We start from the raw sequence: 17167 nt of genomic DNA on the forward strand, positions 1-17167 counted from the left end.
ATAATGTTTGGTGGAAATCTGTTACATATTTCCTCTCCAGTGTAATGTCAATACAGGATTACATATTGTTATATCTGGATGGCTCATGTCCACAAAAGTAAGGCATCTGCTAGTTTTTGTATGACAAGTCTGATAATTATAATATTAATTTCTGAGAATGGGACAGTGTGTGAATGTGACCTTTCACAAGTAGTGAATAAACCATGAGCTAGATTGCCACTTACCAAAGGTGGCCACTTACCTTTCATAGCCCATAATGTTGCCATGTGGTATACATCTCATTTTTACAATCAGACCTTATGGGCAATGTATGCCTATATAGTGGCAAACATTAGAGCCTTCCACTGGCTAAGGGAATCATCCCAGGGATTACCACAAAGCAGTCTGCTCTGAGGCCCAGAGATGGGTTATGGTTCTGCTGGTATACATGTAGTTACTCTCCTACCTTACCCTAGTCAGCTGTACTAACTAGAAACTACTCAGCCTTAATTATAATGTATTAACATTTATTGTACTACATAGAAAATAATCTGATATTAATACTTAATAGGGTACTCCGGGGAGGTAAAATATGTTTATACTGTCCCTGCTCTCATGAACTATATAGATGAGATGCCCACTTTAATTATCTTTATAGTCCCTTGTAATTCTGTGTGACAGCACCTGCTCCTCACTGCTCACCCATTCCCGTCTGAGACACTACGTCTCACACCAGTGTGCTGCTCCCCGCAGGGAGTAACAGTCAGCCTGAGAAGAGGTTCTCTAAAGAGATACAGCTATTATCAGGAGACTGGCTGACAGCATGGAGCTGCACACTTCTGTAATGTCCCAGACAGAAGGGTGAGCAGTGAGGAGCAGCTCCTGTCACACCTGTCCTCTGATAATGTCTCCTTCTCTTCAGGACTACTAGCAGAGATCAGGCCACACACCCTCACCTTGTACTGCTCCTCACTGCTCACCCCTCCATCTGGGACAGCAGTTTGTTGCAGCTTCGTGCTATTATCAGCCAGTCCCTGATTATAGCTGTATCTCTGTTGAGAACAAGGAGCAGGCTATGCCCTCTCTTCTCAGGCTGGCTGATACAGTGGGAGCTGCACAATGCTGTGTTACATATTGTCCCAGACGGAGGGGTGAGCAGTGAGGAGCAGCTGTTACCACACAGAATCACAATGGTTATAAAGATAATTAATGTGCACAGGGCTTCACAACTTTATAGTGTATGAGGCCATGGACAGTACAAAAATTTATCTCCCTGGAGTGCTCCTTTATGTTTATGTACCTAATAAATATGGCAGGCAAGCAATAGCATTTATCTTACTACCTATTTATTTGTTGTATTTATTACACTCAGAAAGATTGTGATACTGCATGTAACCCCTTTGTTCACTTTAGCGTTAAGGACCAGTCAGAAAAGCTATACATAAGTCAATCGCCGGCCAATTACATCGGCTGTCAACAACTAAAGCGAACAGAATGATCATTGATACGTTCCCTCTGTCCCCATACAGGATCGTGTTGTCAGCTCCTGTTTCAAGGGGGATTACCTTGAAATGTTTCCCCACATTTCTACAAACACTTCTTGGCTGAATATCTGCTAGTATAAATGGGCCTTCTGTAACTGCATAAAAAATCCTCCATGTGCCGAAGTGAAAAAACTACTGTGGAGTTGGTTTCCTTTACCTACTGAAAAGTCACTTGAACCATTGAATTAGTAAATTAGCATTAGAGTACATGTACACGATTCTTCTCATATTATTAATTGGGTAAAGTTGCAAAAACAAGCAACATAGCAATATATTTCCTATTAAAAGTCCTCTGTTCTCAAGAACGTAGATTTTTTTTTTGTATACTACTCGGGGCCTTGGTTACCAGCCAACTCTGCATTCTCAGAGGTAGCCGCTCCCCTAGGCAGGAAGTGTGAGCATGCATGCTCTTTGCCTGAGATCCTGCAAGTGCTGCTGTGAAGTTGGTCAGGTCACTTGATTTAGCCATCCTCAGGGACCCTGCGCTGCCTATACTAGCAGCAGTGAGAGCACACATTTCATGCGAACTTACCAGCGTAGCCACAGTGAGGAGTGGTACCTATTTCACACATAGTTGTATCAAGTGGGAACATGCAGGCATGACTGCCACTTCATATACCCCCACCAAACCATTTCTGTTCTGGTGGAATTGGATCAATGGGGCTCCAGGGGTTCAACCCCTAACAGTCTTGTGGATGATTAATAATTGTTGATGACTCAAAACCCTTGTAAGACCTAAAATATCTGCTGTGATGCTAGTCACTACTCATGGACAAGCCATGAGGCAGGATAGTCAAACGTTGTGGGGTCGTATACCAAGAGAGCAACTAAGCTAAAGGGGAAACACAAAGGAGTAGTCAGGTCATGGTTCAAGGTCAGAATACCAGTGATATAGCAAATAAGAACAAAGGGGCTAGGCAAACGGATGATCAGAACGAGGTCCAAGGTCAGGCAGCAACAGATCAACAAACAGAATACAGGAATAGAAGGCAAATCAACAAGCAAATGCTATGTCTGGCAGAGTTCTGTCACTGACAGCTTAGCTATGTAGCTGTGTAATCGCTTGGAACAGGGAACACCTTGAGGAAGCTCAGCGTCTTCCAGTCTCAGTTTGGATGGCTGAGCTGTCAATCAAAATAACGACACCTCAGCACGCCCCTACACTAGATTGGATGACTGAGCTGTCAGTCTCTGCATCAAAGACACACTGAGCGGAGGAATCATGACATCTGCATTTGAAAAAGATAAGAGAACAAGGGAATGTCCAGCATTTAAAAAATAATCTGACACAAATATATACAGTGGGGAAAAATGTATTTAGTCAGCCACCAATTGTGCTAGTTCTCCCACTTAAAAAGATGAGAGAGGCCTGTAATTGACATCATAGGTAGACCACAACTATGAGAGTCAAAATGAGTAAACAAATCCAGAAAATCACCGTGTCTGATTTGGTAAGATTTATTTAGCAAATTATGGTGGAAAATAAGTATTTGGTCATCAACAAAAGTTCATCTCAATATTTTGTTATATAACCTTTGTTGGAAGTGACAGAGGTCAAACGTTTTCTGTAAGTCTTCACAAGGTTGGCACACACTGTTGGTGGTATGTTGGCCCATTCTTCCATGCAGATCTCCTCTAGGGCAGTGATGTTTTGGGCCTGTCGCTGGGCAACATGGACTTTCATCTCCCTCCAAAGGTTTTCTATGGGGTTGAGATCTGGAGCCTGGCTAGGCCACTCCAGGACCTTCATATGCTTCTTACGAAGCCACTCCTTTGTAGCCCTGGCAGTGTGCTTGGGATCATTATCATGCTGAAAGACCCATCCATGTTTCATCTTCAATGCCCTTGCTGATGGAAGGAAGTTTGCACTCAAAATCTCACGATACATGGCCCCATTTATTCTTGCATGTGCATGGATCAGTCTTTCTGATCCTTTTGCAGAGAAACAACTGCAAAGCATGACGTTGCTTCACCCATGCTTCACAGTAGGTATGGTGTTCTTTGGATGCAACTCAACATTCTGTCTCCTCCAAACACAACAAGTTTTGTTTCTACCAAACAGATCTACTTTGGTTTCATCAGAACATATGACATTCTCCCAATACTCTTCTGGATAATCCAAAAGCTCTCTAGCAAGCTTCAGGTGGGCCCGGACATGTACTGGCTTAAGCAGGGGGACATGTCTGGCACTGCAGGATCTGAGTACCTGGCGGCGTAGTGTGTTACTGATGGTAGCCTTTGTTACAGTGGTCCCAGCTCTATGCAGGTCATTCACTAGATCCCCCCGTGTGGTTGTGGGATTTTTGCTCACCGTTCTTGTGATCATTTTGACCCCACAGGGTGAGATCTTGCGTGGAGCCCCAGATCGAGTGAGATTATCAGTGGTCTTGTTTGTCTTCCATTTTCTTATTATTGCTCCCACAGTTGATTTCATCACACCAAGCTGCTTGCCTATTGCAGATTCAGTCTTCCCAGCCTGGTGCAGGGCTACAATTTTGTTTCTGGTGTCCTTTGACAGCTCTTTGGTCTTCACCATCGTGGAGTTTGGAGTGTGACTGTTTGAGGTTGTGGACAGAGGTCTTTTATACTGATAGCAAGTTCAAACAGGAGCCATTACTACAGGTAATGAGTGGAGGACAGAGGAGCCTCTTAAAGAATAAGTTACAGGTCTGTGAGAGCCAGAAATCGTGCATGTTTTTAGGTGACCAAATACTTATTTTCCACCATAATTTGCAAAATAAATCTTACCAAATCAGACAAGGTGATTTTCTGGATTTGTTTTCTCATTGTGACTCTCATAGTTGTGGTCTACCTATGATGTCAATTACAGGCCTCTCTCATCTTTTTACGTTTCAGAACTTGCACAATTGGTGGCTGACTAAATACTTTTTTTTCCCCACTGTATACTGTATATGCTAAAAAACAACAAGTGAAAATCACCCTTCCTATACCTGTCGTACTATGTGCTGGCCATGGTGGTCAAGTCACACAAACTGACAGCAACTCCGCTACTCGCATGTAACCGCAGGACTATTGGTTGTCATACAGTAGGGGTTGTTTCATCACTTCAGCACATATAGAGCTGATTGAATTAACAAAATGTAAATTGTACAACCAGGCAACAATTGAGACTGACCATGAAGAATAAAATAACTAGAAGTATATATGCACAAATTTTGTGTTTATAGCTTAAATTAAATCTGTGACAAAGATTTTATTATCGAAGCAGGTGTATGGCGATATGGGACCTGGCACAATAAAATTGATACTTGTTTTGTAGTAATCTGATGTGCCAGAGCTGAAATATTGAGCTTTGAAGCTACATGTAAATGCATTGGGGGCATATCGATGTACTCAGAGTGAAAAGTGGTATCATTCATATTCTACTAGGACCTCTACGGCTATACCATTTTTTTCAGTATTATTAACCAAATTGGGCAGAAAAATAAATTGCAGTCTAACCAACAATAGAATATATCCTAGATGTAAGAAGACTCCACTATAATCTATCATCAAACATAATGATTCTTTATTCATTTGTGAAATCGAAAGTTCGATATGATCATTCCTATTTAACCATGTAAATGCTGCTGTCAATTCCTGACATTGGCCTTTAAGTGATGAAATCCTGGCGGATTGTCTGTTCCATTTCCAATTTTACTCCATGCCCATAGGATCACCGGACGCCGATGAGCTGCAGGTGATCACCTGCTGAAGGCCTCCGTTGCCCCCATCTTTTTGCTCCTATGAAGCACAGCCAAAGGCTAAGCTTCATATGAGACCATGAGTTTTACTATCTCCTATACTGCAATGCTGAATTACTATAGTGCATTGTACAAAAGATCACAGGTTGAAGTCCCCTGGGGGATTGAAAAGTAAAATGAACACTTATATAAAAAAAAGTTTTTAAAAGTGTAAAAAACAAAACAAAAGCATTTCCCTTTCACCCATCCAAAAATAAACAAAATATAAAAAATAAGCATATTCATTAAGGCTGTATTTGTAACAGTCCTATCTAAACAATTAAAAGAGTTTGTCACTACTGTTTTATTAGGCCTCCAATATCTAATTGGTGGGGGTTCGACATCCGGTGCCCTTGTCAATAAGCCGACACTGGCACCGACAATGGCTGGAAGTTTTCGAATGCTGCCGGAGTACAGCGGTTGTCATTTTTACATGGACGGTGGCTGGTTACTGCAGATCCACCAAATGAGCAGGGTGTCTGGATATGTAGTACCTGGCCGCAACTATAGTGGTCTACCCCTTTAAATAAACATTCTAAAAAAAAAATCGCTGTCACTTCAAGTGATTGTAGACTGATCTTCTGAGCCTAGAAAACCCCTTTAATATAAAAAGATCCATGGCACTCCTAAGTTGCAGTGAAGAAAATGACATCTACGGTTGTATCAGCATGTCCCCATGTTCAGGGGCACCACACGTTACAAGGAGGCCAACATTTCGCTCAGTCCGGGCCTTTGTTAGGAGTAGTGTACCTGTCCGCCTCTCCACAGGAGCGTCCACTACTCTGCTCCTAACAAGCAGTGCCGCGGTCTTTCCTATATCATTGTCAGGATACCCATCCTACCACTGAGCGGCACCATTCGCCCGGAGTGCCAAACGTGCAACCTAGGCGTATGGCTATCCCGTGGTAGCATAGCCAGAGCTACCTATAAACTGTATGATCTCTATTGGACAGCTTTGTAGATATTTGCCTTTTGCCATTATTTCTTTTAAACACCAGTCCTATGTTCATGACTCCGATTGTCCTGAGGCCACTAGATGAGGTGTCGCGTAATATATAAAGCTTCAGAGCCTCTGGTCCCATATGCCAGCTTCCCGTCCCCATATTGTCTGTGCATACGTGCTCCTGAGAATTTGGGCTATCATTGTAATTACATCTATATATCTCGGCTGTAGGGGTAATGGATCTTTGTGCTTCCTTAATTATAGCGCTGCTGCTATATCCATACTAGTATATTTCATACCTATACCGTAGGACTGTATCTCCCTGAGCAGGACTACTTTACTTTGAGACATCATCCTCCGGGCTAGTACCTCTTGATAATCCACTCCATGCCAATTAAGGACTATACCCCATCTGTCTTTCTTACCTTGTGTGGAGCTTGGGGAAGTTGCTAATGTTGTGTGGCCGGAATCTCTCATGGTTAATTTGGGAGCTTCTCTTACCTTGTTTAACTCTCTGACTAATACGATAAGTTTCACAGCTTTGTTTGTGAATGTATTTCTTTTTTTTTCTCTCTTTTTACTCCCTCTCTCCCTTTCTCACCCTTCTCCTCCTCTTCGTCTCACCTATCTCGCCTTCCTCCCTCTCCCAGCCGCCCTCTCTCCCCTGTGCTCCCCCTATGTAGGAATTCTAGCTCTATTGAAGGGATTGCATGGGGGAATCCCTGCACGTTGCACGCTACGATTCTGCATGAAGCATGCTCCAGGTTGGCCTGTGTGCTCGCCTGCCTATCTTGGCTGTTCATTATTTGAAGAATACTACACTACCAGAGTGGCGGGTGGGAGAGATGAGCAATCATCCCTATTTTCCCTTGTTCACTCTGGTGGTGGAGCATTGTACTATCTATGGTGTCGTCTGTAGACCAGGACTCTGAGGCTCAGGGGATATAATCACAGGAATGCACAGAACTGAACTAACGATGACAGGGTTTGCCCTTTATCTAGACTAGTTTATTATATATCACATGTCCATAATTGTATAAATCAGTCATAAAATGGACTTAGAGAATGGGTAATTGTCAGTGCTCAGAGCCTGGATATCTGGGCTTTGCACCCAGCCAGATGGGGGGATTCCCACCTTAATCTGAGCTTTTTTTGGAGATGCCATCACTAGGCCGGAGCCAATGTTATTTTCACCTCAATGTTATGTTTTATGGCATATATGGAACAAGTAGTTGTGTATATTATCAGAGCCTCTGAGTCCTGGATATAGGTAGATAAAGTATTGCAGGTTCAGTTGCATCAGTAAGTTCACACTGTTTTCTGGGTCATTGCAGCGGTTGCTTAGAATGGACCTCCCTGTGGCCGATGATAACAGTGTACATTTCAACTCAACTCTCATGGCTCTTATACGTACCGCGCTGGATATCAAGATTGCAAAAGGTAAGATCTGCACCTACGTACAATTATATTACACAAGGTATTTAACAATGAAGAGAGAAGTTGTGATGTGATCAGCTCATTATAAGATGCAAATGGCAGCGGTTGATGTAGGTATAGGCACGAGGTAGCTTGGTGCAAATAGGATGTTTTGTTGCAGTCCATACATTTTCAGCATAAAGAAAATAAACAGTCTTTCTCCAACGTAAAGGTAGAAATAAACAAAATAGTCCATACAGCAGTACGGCCTGACTCTTTCAGATAAATACAAAGTTTTCTTAGTCAGCCTCAGACCAAGACTGACCAACACCTGTATGTCCCTGTGGAGCGACTCAGCTGCCCTTTTATATCAGCAGTAACTCCTGGATTGTAGGATGGGAACAACCAGTCCCACACAGTTCTTCCAGTTGTTCCTAAAAACCGGACCCAAAATCTGGGCCCATTAAAAACCCTCTCACCCCTATAAGTGTTGGAGCCTTCTTACCTTGAATTACATCAAGGAGGCTATCCATGTCTATGATACTTATCTCCCATCTAGGATCTTGCCAGCTGCTTCCTTACATACAATAGCCACAGCTCAATGAAAGACAGACAGTCGATAAATCCGTGGGCACACTAGTAGGCTTCTCTATGCTGTCACCTCCTGATAGTGTACTAAAGGCAAAAGGCAATGACTTTACTGACACTTTCTAGGAAGATAAAATGTAATAAAAAGCATACCGTTGCATTAAACTGAATTAATGGACTTGATATAGCTGATCTTTCCCATATTTTTTTCAGGGGGTGCTGACAAACACCAAATGGACAATGAGCTCAGAAAGGAGATGATGGCCATTTGGCCTAATCTGTCTCAGAAAACACTGGACCTGTTGGTGACACCACATAAATGTAAGAGAAGCATTTGGGGGGGATTCACTTTGTTCAGGTTATAAGCAGAAAATCAGAAAAAGTTGCAAAATTTGGGGTCCAGGAAGCAGGGCGAGTTTCATGCTTTTCTAGAATCTCTACAAGTAATTTCTCCATTGCCTGTCTCTGTGTATATCGGTCTGCACTGGGATGACATCTGACTGCAGTTCGATGTTTCACACGCACCCATAGACTTGTATGGGTGCATGCGAGCAAAGTCTCGCCGCGTTTTGCAATTGTTCTCTCATGCCGAATGGGCTTGAGGAAATAATTGCTGATCTGCTCTGCCCCATAGTATAACATTGGGCCGAGTGCGATGCGATAAAACATGACAAAGCAGTCAGCCGTGTTATACGCTAGTGTGACCCCGGCCTTAAAAATGTATACAAAAACAATCTTTGCAAACTGAATGTGAATTCATCCTAATGCAGGAAACTCCCCATCAAGTGAACATCCTACATGAATGTATTAGTGTCCCCCATTACTTATATTACTTATATTGAGCAAATATGTTCGGAAATTATCACCAAATCTGAATTTTCTATTGATTGACGATCGTTTCCGAACATATTCGATCATTTTTACTCTCATTGATTCCAATGGCATTCGGCTGTGTTCGGCGAATATTTCAAATTCAATATTCGCCGACGATCGTAATCCAAACCGAATATTGAAAAATTCACTCAACTCTAGTTGAGAGACTGAACCGTGTGTCCAAAAACGCTTGTCCATCATGCATAAAATCGTTTAACTGAGCTACAAAATTCTCTTTCATCTTTCGGAAATTGTGTAATGTGAATGAAGATTGATCTCTGGTTCAATGATTGGTTGGAAATTCAAGTCCTAAATATGCTCGTCTTTCAGTGATCGGTTCATTGTGTTCTGATGCGATAGTTCAGTACCATTTGGAGCGTAGTAAGGAGAACATATCCGTGTCACATTGTTCATCGGCATTATTGCAAATGCTTCATAGAAGACCGTGCAATTTATCAGTGAACTAATTTTGTATTGTACAGAATCAACAAAAATGTTTGTACATTAATTCAGATTGTCTGTGTGAACACGGTGCATGACGTTCGATGTAATGATCGCTATTCAATCATTTAATTCACGATTCTTGTCCTGTATAAACACTTGTCTGACATCGTTTGCTGGTCGTGAGTTCCTATAGCATCGTTCATACGATTATCTGCTTAGTTTTCCTCTTATTTACTCCAGCGTTCTGTCCTGTCTTTTATTCCCCTCAGCTACTGACCTCACTGTGGGCAAGATTTATGCAGCCATGATGATCATGGAGTATTACAGACAGAGCAAAGCTAAACGACTGCAAGCCCTGCAAGAGGAACAGGTAACTTGAAAACAAAGTTTTCACAGAAAGATCTGCTAATAAGACTTTTCGACATTGTTAAACAAACAGGAAAACATTAATAATTCTAAATTAGTCAAACCCTATGTGCACTACGGCAAGTGTTACTATCGAGCCCGTGCACCCACTGTTCTTATACTCATGCACGAGCTGAGGAATTGTGCCTTCTGAATAGTACTGTCATCGATCGATGGGGGTCTCAGGCCCACCAGCAAAGTTCTACAACATATAAAAAAATCTTTTCAATGTGTATTTACACTTTCAAATAAAAAAACAACAACTTTGAAACGTCCTTTCCCATTATCCCGTAGCAAAAAAATATATTATATATTATATATCAGTTCTACAGAGCTTTCCACATATCATCAGTGATGTAGGAGCTCCAGCGGCCACTGATTTTGTAGGTCAACGACTTGATTTCTGATGAGTTCACTGGACTGGTGAAGTGGCAGAAACACTCCTGTGATAAAACAGGCAGGGAAATGTGTTAACTTAGAAATTAGCATCTTTGTGCCCTCGCTGTGTCATCTGTACACTCACGCATCATAGGTGACTCCCCTTGGCCAGGAGCTGTGCTATGTATCGACCATGATCTGCAGCAGCTCTGTATGGTCAGACACAGCCATTACACAGTACACTGGACATTTATAAGATCATCTCAGCACAGAAACATTTTTTAACATATCCAATTGAGGAACTTTTTATTATTTCAAGTTCTATTAATTAAAATATATTTTGTTTATGGCACAACCCCTGAGGTTAAGACTATACACAACCTGATTGTCACATAAGGCTACAAATGTTCACTTTTACATATACTTTATCTTTTTACTATTTATTTGACCTTATTTTTAATTTAACTATGGCTTTTCTAGAACCGAACACCTCTAATGTTCCAAAGGATGGAGCCTCCATCACCCACACAAGATGGTCCAATAGGATTAAATCCTCTGATGACTTCTCAGGAGCCAGGGGGAGATATGTAAGTCCTGCATAAAATTTCCTGACTTTATACAAGTACCGTATGTGTTTTTAATGGATATTGAAAATTACTGACGCGTTTTCTTGATCGACAAGATGTGAGGGATTGACCTTTCTCTTTGTTGCATTGGCTTTTTATATCCTTTATCACCCAAAATCAACATATGTTGACATGATTAATTGGCTATCAGACTCATCTTCTCTATAGAGGTCTCCAATATTAATTTGCCAGCACGTCTGATATACGCCAACTCATTGACATATATGGCTTCCAAACTTTGCATCACATCATAAGCGCATCTCCTCTAGGCGCCACTGGTGGGTCAGAGGACAGATAATTAGTTTTTGGTCCTTCGTTAGAAGAGACGTGACTGGAGATGCATACAAACTGAGAGATAATCGTAAATGAGCGTTTTTAGTAACACTTGTTTCACAATTATCTTGCTGTGTAAACAGGCTGCCGATCACCCGATGAACCAGCAAACCCCTCATCAGGTTAAACGATCTTTTAGCCATCGTTCTTGGCGGAAAATCGCACTGTGAAGAGCTATGGTAGCCTGTGTGCAGAAATCGATCGATTACCGATTTATTAAAGATCGCTCGATGCGCACTGCTTACTTTGGTCTGCTTGTGTAAACAGGCTATTAAACTAACGACGATTGATAAAAGTTTACCGAATGAGAGATGTATCGTAAATGGATCTTTAGGAAATGGAGAAATAAATGAGTTAACTCTGCGCTGCCGTGTAGGAAGGATGAAGAATGCCACTCGAGTATAAGTGGTTTATTTTTCAGTATATAAACTTCTTCAGGACAACCATGACTGTGGTTGTCCTAAAGAAGAAGTTTATAAACTTCAAAACATTTCGATGATATTTGATGTTGGTGTTTAAGGGGTATTCCTGAGGGTGGCATGAAGGAAAGTCAGTCCTGGATGACACAGAGAGCACAGCAAATGTTCCAGAAGACAGGAACCTGGAGTCCAGAGAGGGCGAGGGTCCAGGACAACACCAACAGCTGGCCGGACTCCCAGGTCTGGAAAATGTCATTCCTCTCGTCCCGTCATACCTACACTTTTTGTGGGGATATATATCCTATATAGTTCTTTTTTACCTTTTAGTTAGTGGAAATGACAGAAATGAATCGGGATGGTTACTCTGACAGCGAGCAGTACCTTGTGATGGAAGGACATGGGAGAGCAGCTTCTATGCCGAGACTACCTGCTGACAACCAGGTGAGCGCTGTCTGTGGCGATAACATGACCCGCTCCGCCATCAAACTACCCCTCCTCTACATGACATGAAAAGGACACGGCAAAAAGAGAGACTTTCCCATCTGTTAGGGCCCATGAGTCCATCACTGACCAGGACAGTGAAAGTCGCCATTCACATACAGATATCAGAGACTTTGAGATCTGTGAGGAATTGATACACAATGTGCATTAGATAAATGCTATACCTTTTTATTACACAATAAAAAAACCCCTTTATTTGCAAAATATCCCTTTAAAGATAAAAGGCAAATATACAATCCACAGTATATGATCTAATTGAATGTATATAGTGTATGTCAGGGGTCAGCAGGGTCCTGCTGTTGTAGAACTACAACTTCCAACATGCCATGGAGCCTGCAAGCTGGGACTTGTAGTTAAACAACAGCTGGAGTGTTTCTGGATCCTGAACGCAACTAATATATCAGTGGTTTCTCCAAATTCACCACAAAATGCAACTATACCTGACTCGTGCAGCCTCAGAATTATTCACCTCTGTGAATACATGTTGTAATATGTCTTGTTTGCACACGGCCCGTTATTCATTTATGTTTTGTATCCGAGTTTTATTAGCGTCTGCCGTCCATTGCAATGTTAATCACGGGCTGCATACTGATGCCATCCGTGTGCTTTGCCTGATTTTCATGAGCCCAAAGACTTGTTTCAAAAGTTAAAAGTTGTATGAATGCTGGCAGCACCCCATGGACGTAGCAGAAAGACGTCACCGGGAGCCACCAGATTCCTGGAGAGGCCAGTGGTCGAGCAGCAGCAGACACTGAGTTTTCAGTTTACACAGTAAGGAACATAATAAATGCTGAATATCTTCCTGTCCGAACTCGAAAACATCATGTCTACAGACCCAAAAGCACAAGCATGATGATGGCACGGTGATGACTACAGTGAAGCACAGCGAGGGCTCAGTGATTACAGTGAAACAAAGTGGGGGCTCGGTGATGATTACAGTAAAGCACAGTGGGGGCTCGGTGATGATTACAGTGAAGCACAGTGGGGGCTCGGTGATGATTACAGTGAAGCACAGTGGGGGCTCGGTGATGATTACGGTGAAGCACAGCGGGGGCTTGGTGATTACAGTGAAGCACAGCGGGGGCTAGGTGATTACAGTGAAGCATAGTGGGGGCTCAGTGATGACTACAGTGAAGCACACCGGGGGCTCGGTGATGATTACAGTGAAGCAAAGCAGGGGCTCGGTGATTATGGTGAAGCACAGCGGGGGCTCGGTGATTACAGTGAAGCACAGTCGGGGCTCAGTGATTACAGTGAAGCACAGCGGGGGCTCGGTGATTACGGTGAAGCACAGTCGGGGCTCGGTGATTAGTGAAGCACAGCGGGGGCTCGGTGATGATTACGGTGAAGCACAGCGGGGGCTCGGTGATGAGTACAGTGAAGCACAGTGGGGGCTCAGTGATGACTACAGTGAAGCACAGCGGGGGCTCGGTGATTACAGTGAAGCACAGCGGGGGCTCGGTGATTACAGCGAAGCACAGTGGGGGCTCGGTGATTACAGCGAAGCATAGCGGGGGGCTCATGATTACAATGAAGCTCAGCAGGGGCTCGGTGATTACTGTGAAACACAGTGGGGGTTCGTTGATTATAGTGAAGCACAGCGGGGGTTCAGTGATGATTACAGTGAAGCACAGTGGGGGTTCGTTGATGATTACAGTGAAGCACAGCGGGGGCTCGGTGATTACAGTGAAGCACAGCGGGGCTCGGTGATTACAGTGAAGCACAGCGGAGGCTCAGTGATGACTACAGTGAAGCACAGCGGGGCTCAGTAAGGATTATAGTGAAGCACAGTGGGGGCTTGGTGATGATTAAAATGAAGCACAGCGGGGGCTCAATGATTACAGTGAAGCACAGATAGGGCTTGGTGATTACAGTGAAGCACAGTCGGGGCTCGGTGATTACTGTGAAACACAGTGGGGGTTCGTTGATTATAGTGAAGCACAGCGGGGGTTCAGTGATGATTACAGTGAAGCACAGTGGGGGTTCTGTTATGATCTGGTGAACTTGGAGCCGCATGAGACTTTCTCAGGAGTAGGTGGAACCTGTACTGACCGCAAACCCTAAACTGTCACCGCAACTAGAAGTAGCCGTGGGGTGTACCTAACACATCCTAGACACCTCCACACAGCCGGAGGACTAAATACCCCTATAGATGGAAATGGGAATTCTATCTTGCCTCAGAGCAGAACCCCAAAGGATAGGCAGCCCCCCACAAATATTGACTGTGAGTATTAGAGGAAAGACACACGCAGGCAGAAATCAGGATTTAGCAAAAGAGGCCACGCTAGCTAAATAGGAAAGGATAGGACAGAATACTAAGCGGTCAGTATTAAAACCCTAAAAATATCCACAGCAGATAATACAAAAATTCCACCATCTAACTAAAGACATGGAATGTATATCTGCATCTCCTGAGAATCCAACTTGACTGAAATATCCAAACACAGTCTAAGCTGGACAAGAAAAAACATTGAATAGTACTGAATTGTAAAGCACACAGCATGTGTGCTGTAGAAACAAAACCAGACACTTATCTTTGCTGATTTGGCAGCAGGGCTGGAGGAACCAGACAGAGATGCAAAACCTCCAAGAACAATGGACAACTGGCAAGGGCTAATTAATCCTGCACACCTAAATATCCCAGTCAGAGCTGCAATCAGCAGGGACACCTGCCCAGGATTGCAACCCAGGGACAACTGCATTACTACCAACAACCACCGGAGGGAACCCAAGAGCAGAATTCACAACAAGGTTCGTTGATGATTACAGTGAAGCACAGCGGGGGCTCGGTGATTACAGTGAAGCACAGCGGGGCTCGGTGATTACAGTGAAGCACAGCGGAGGCTCAGTGATGACTACAGTGAAGCACAGCGGGGCTCAGTAAGGATTACAGTGAAGCACAGTGGGGGCTCGGTGATGATTACAGTAAAGCACAGTTAGGGCTTGGTGATTACAGTGAAGCACAGTCGGGGCTCGGTGATGATTACAGTAAAGCACAGCGGGGCTCGGTGATTACAGTGAAGCACAGTCGGGGTTCGGTGATGATTACAGCGAAGCACAGTGGGGGCTCGGTGATTACAGCAAAGCATAGCGGGGGGCTCATGATTACAATGAAGCTCAGCAGGGGCTCGGTGATGATTACTGTGAAACACAGTGGGGGTTCGTTGATTATAGTGAAGCACAGCGGGGGTTCAGTGATGATTACAGTGAAGCACAGTGGGGGTTCGTTGATGATTACAGTGAAGCACAGCGGGGGCTCGGTGATTACAGTGAAGCACAGCGGGGGTTCAGTGATGATTACAGTGAAGCACAGCGGGGGCTCGGTGATTACAGTGAAGCACAGCGGGGCTCGGTGATTACAGTGAAGCACAGCGGAGGCTCAGTGATGACTACAGTGAAGCACAGCGGGGCTCAGTAAGGATTACAGTGAAGCACAGTGGGGGCTTGGTGATTAAAATGAAGCACAGCGGGGGCTCAGTGATTACAGTGAAGCACAGTTAGGGCTTGGTGATTACAGTGAAGCACAGTTGGGGTTCGGTGATGATTACAGTGAAGCACAGTTGGGGCTCAGTGATTACAGTGAAGCACAGTGGGGACTCAGTAATGATTACAGTGAAGCCAGCGGGGGCTCGGTAATGAGTACAGTGCAGCACAGCGGGGGCTTGGTAATGAGTACAGTGAAGCACAGCGGGGGATCGGTAATGAGTACAGTGAAGCACAGCGGGCGCTTGGTGATCATTACTGGGAAGCACAGCGGGGGCTCAGCGATGCTCTGGGACTGCTTTCTTTACTTCCTCTGGCACTGGAAACCTGCAGTGTTTGGAGGGCAAGATGGATTCATCCACGTGTCAGGAATCGTAGAAGAAAAAGTCATGTCTTCTGTGATGAAGCTGAAGCTTGAGCCTCATTGGACCTCCAACAGAATAATGATCACAACTCACACCTCACAGTCCACTGCCGACTTGGAAGATCCTGGAGTGGCCGTCACATTCCGCTGACTTCTACCCCATAGAAAATACGTGGATGAATTTTCAGACTGTGGTTCCACCACACAAATTCAAGAATATTAACGAACTGGAAGTCATTCCCCATAAAGAATGGGCTAATATTCGTAAGGATCGCTGCCTGACTATGCATCACACGTGCAGCAGGTCATAACAGCCAGAGGGGCTTTTCTAAGTACTTTAGTCGCTAGTCATAAAGGGGTGAATAATTCTGAGACTGCAGTATTTTGTAAAAGTGACATTTTGTGGTGAATTTGGAGAAACCAGTTGTCAGATTAGTTGTGTTCAGCTATTTCCATTGTTTGTGTTTGATTGGCTTATTGAAAACAGTAGAAAGTTTGAGAATTTTACTAATAAACCTAATTTGCAATTGAGGAGTATGAAAAAAAAATTGATAGCAACTTTAAATACGGTATGTAAAAATGTAGTGCAGGGAATGGATGGACAGATTGTTGGACCAGTCTATATATTCTATATAGTTGTGGCTAGCAATGCAGTTGGCATCAGAGAGACATTTGTGGCCAAATAAATGTGCATGGATGGGCTGTACCCGCCAGAGAGAACACAGCTCTAAGATAGCAGCACTTTGCTCTAACAGAAGAGGGTCCCAAGAAAATGATTTCCCTCCCCAATGCTTCCATATGCCCAATATTAGAGCGGAGTTCATGGCGTGCTCCCCTGGTAATGCCGTATATCCTGCTCTCCCTGCTCTAGAGGTTTTAGGCACAGTGTTAATTACTGCTTGTCATATGCATTTTTCACCGTGTTCAGCTATGATACATTATTTATTTATTTATTTACCGATGTTTGTATTTGCATGACATGGGTGTAACATACAGATGTAGCAGAGCAGAATTTGTTGTTCACCTGCTTTCCGATAAATGATTGGTTTTCCCTAGCTTACTTATGTCACAGTGACAACCTGCTGCATCTATATAGTCCGGTTATTTGGGGTACATGCTTCACTCCTG

The 17167-nt window shown here is 43.6% G+C and overlaps 1 protein-coding gene and 1 long non-coding RNA gene across 7 annotated transcripts in view; one reads left to right on the forward strand and one right to left on the reverse strand.

Moving 5' to 3' along the window:
* The window catches only part of CACNA1A (calcium voltage-gated channel subunit alpha1 A), a 351768-nt gene that overhangs the window by 296524 nt on the left and 38077 nt on the right, over positions 1 to 17167 (forward strand). The window contains exons 38-43 of the mRNA XM_077261846.1: positions 7544 to 7649; positions 8427 to 8534; positions 9800 to 9900; positions 10794 to 10900; positions 11793 to 11931; positions 12019 to 12132. Of these exons, the coding sequence (XP_077117961.1) occupies positions 7544 to 7649; positions 8427 to 8534; positions 9800 to 9900; positions 10794 to 10900; positions 11793 to 11931; positions 12019 to 12132 (675 nt within the window). The remainder of the gene's footprint in view (positions 1 to 7543; positions 7650 to 8426; positions 8535 to 9799; positions 9901 to 10793; positions 10901 to 11792; positions 11932 to 12018; positions 12133 to 17167) is intronic.
* LOC143774355 (uncharacterized) overlaps positions 1 to 17167 on the reverse strand; it is a 308203-nt gene that overhangs the window by 162462 nt on the left and 128574 nt on the right. The gene's annotated exons all lie outside the window — the stretch shown is intronic.

Source organism: Ranitomeya variabilis, chromosome 5 (genome assembly GCF_051348905.1).
Source record: "Ranitomeya variabilis isolate aRanVar5 chromosome 5, aRanVar5.hap1, whole genome shotgun sequence".
Taxonomy (NCBI): Eukaryota; Metazoa; Chordata; class Amphibia; order Anura; family Dendrobatidae; genus Ranitomeya; species Ranitomeya variabilis.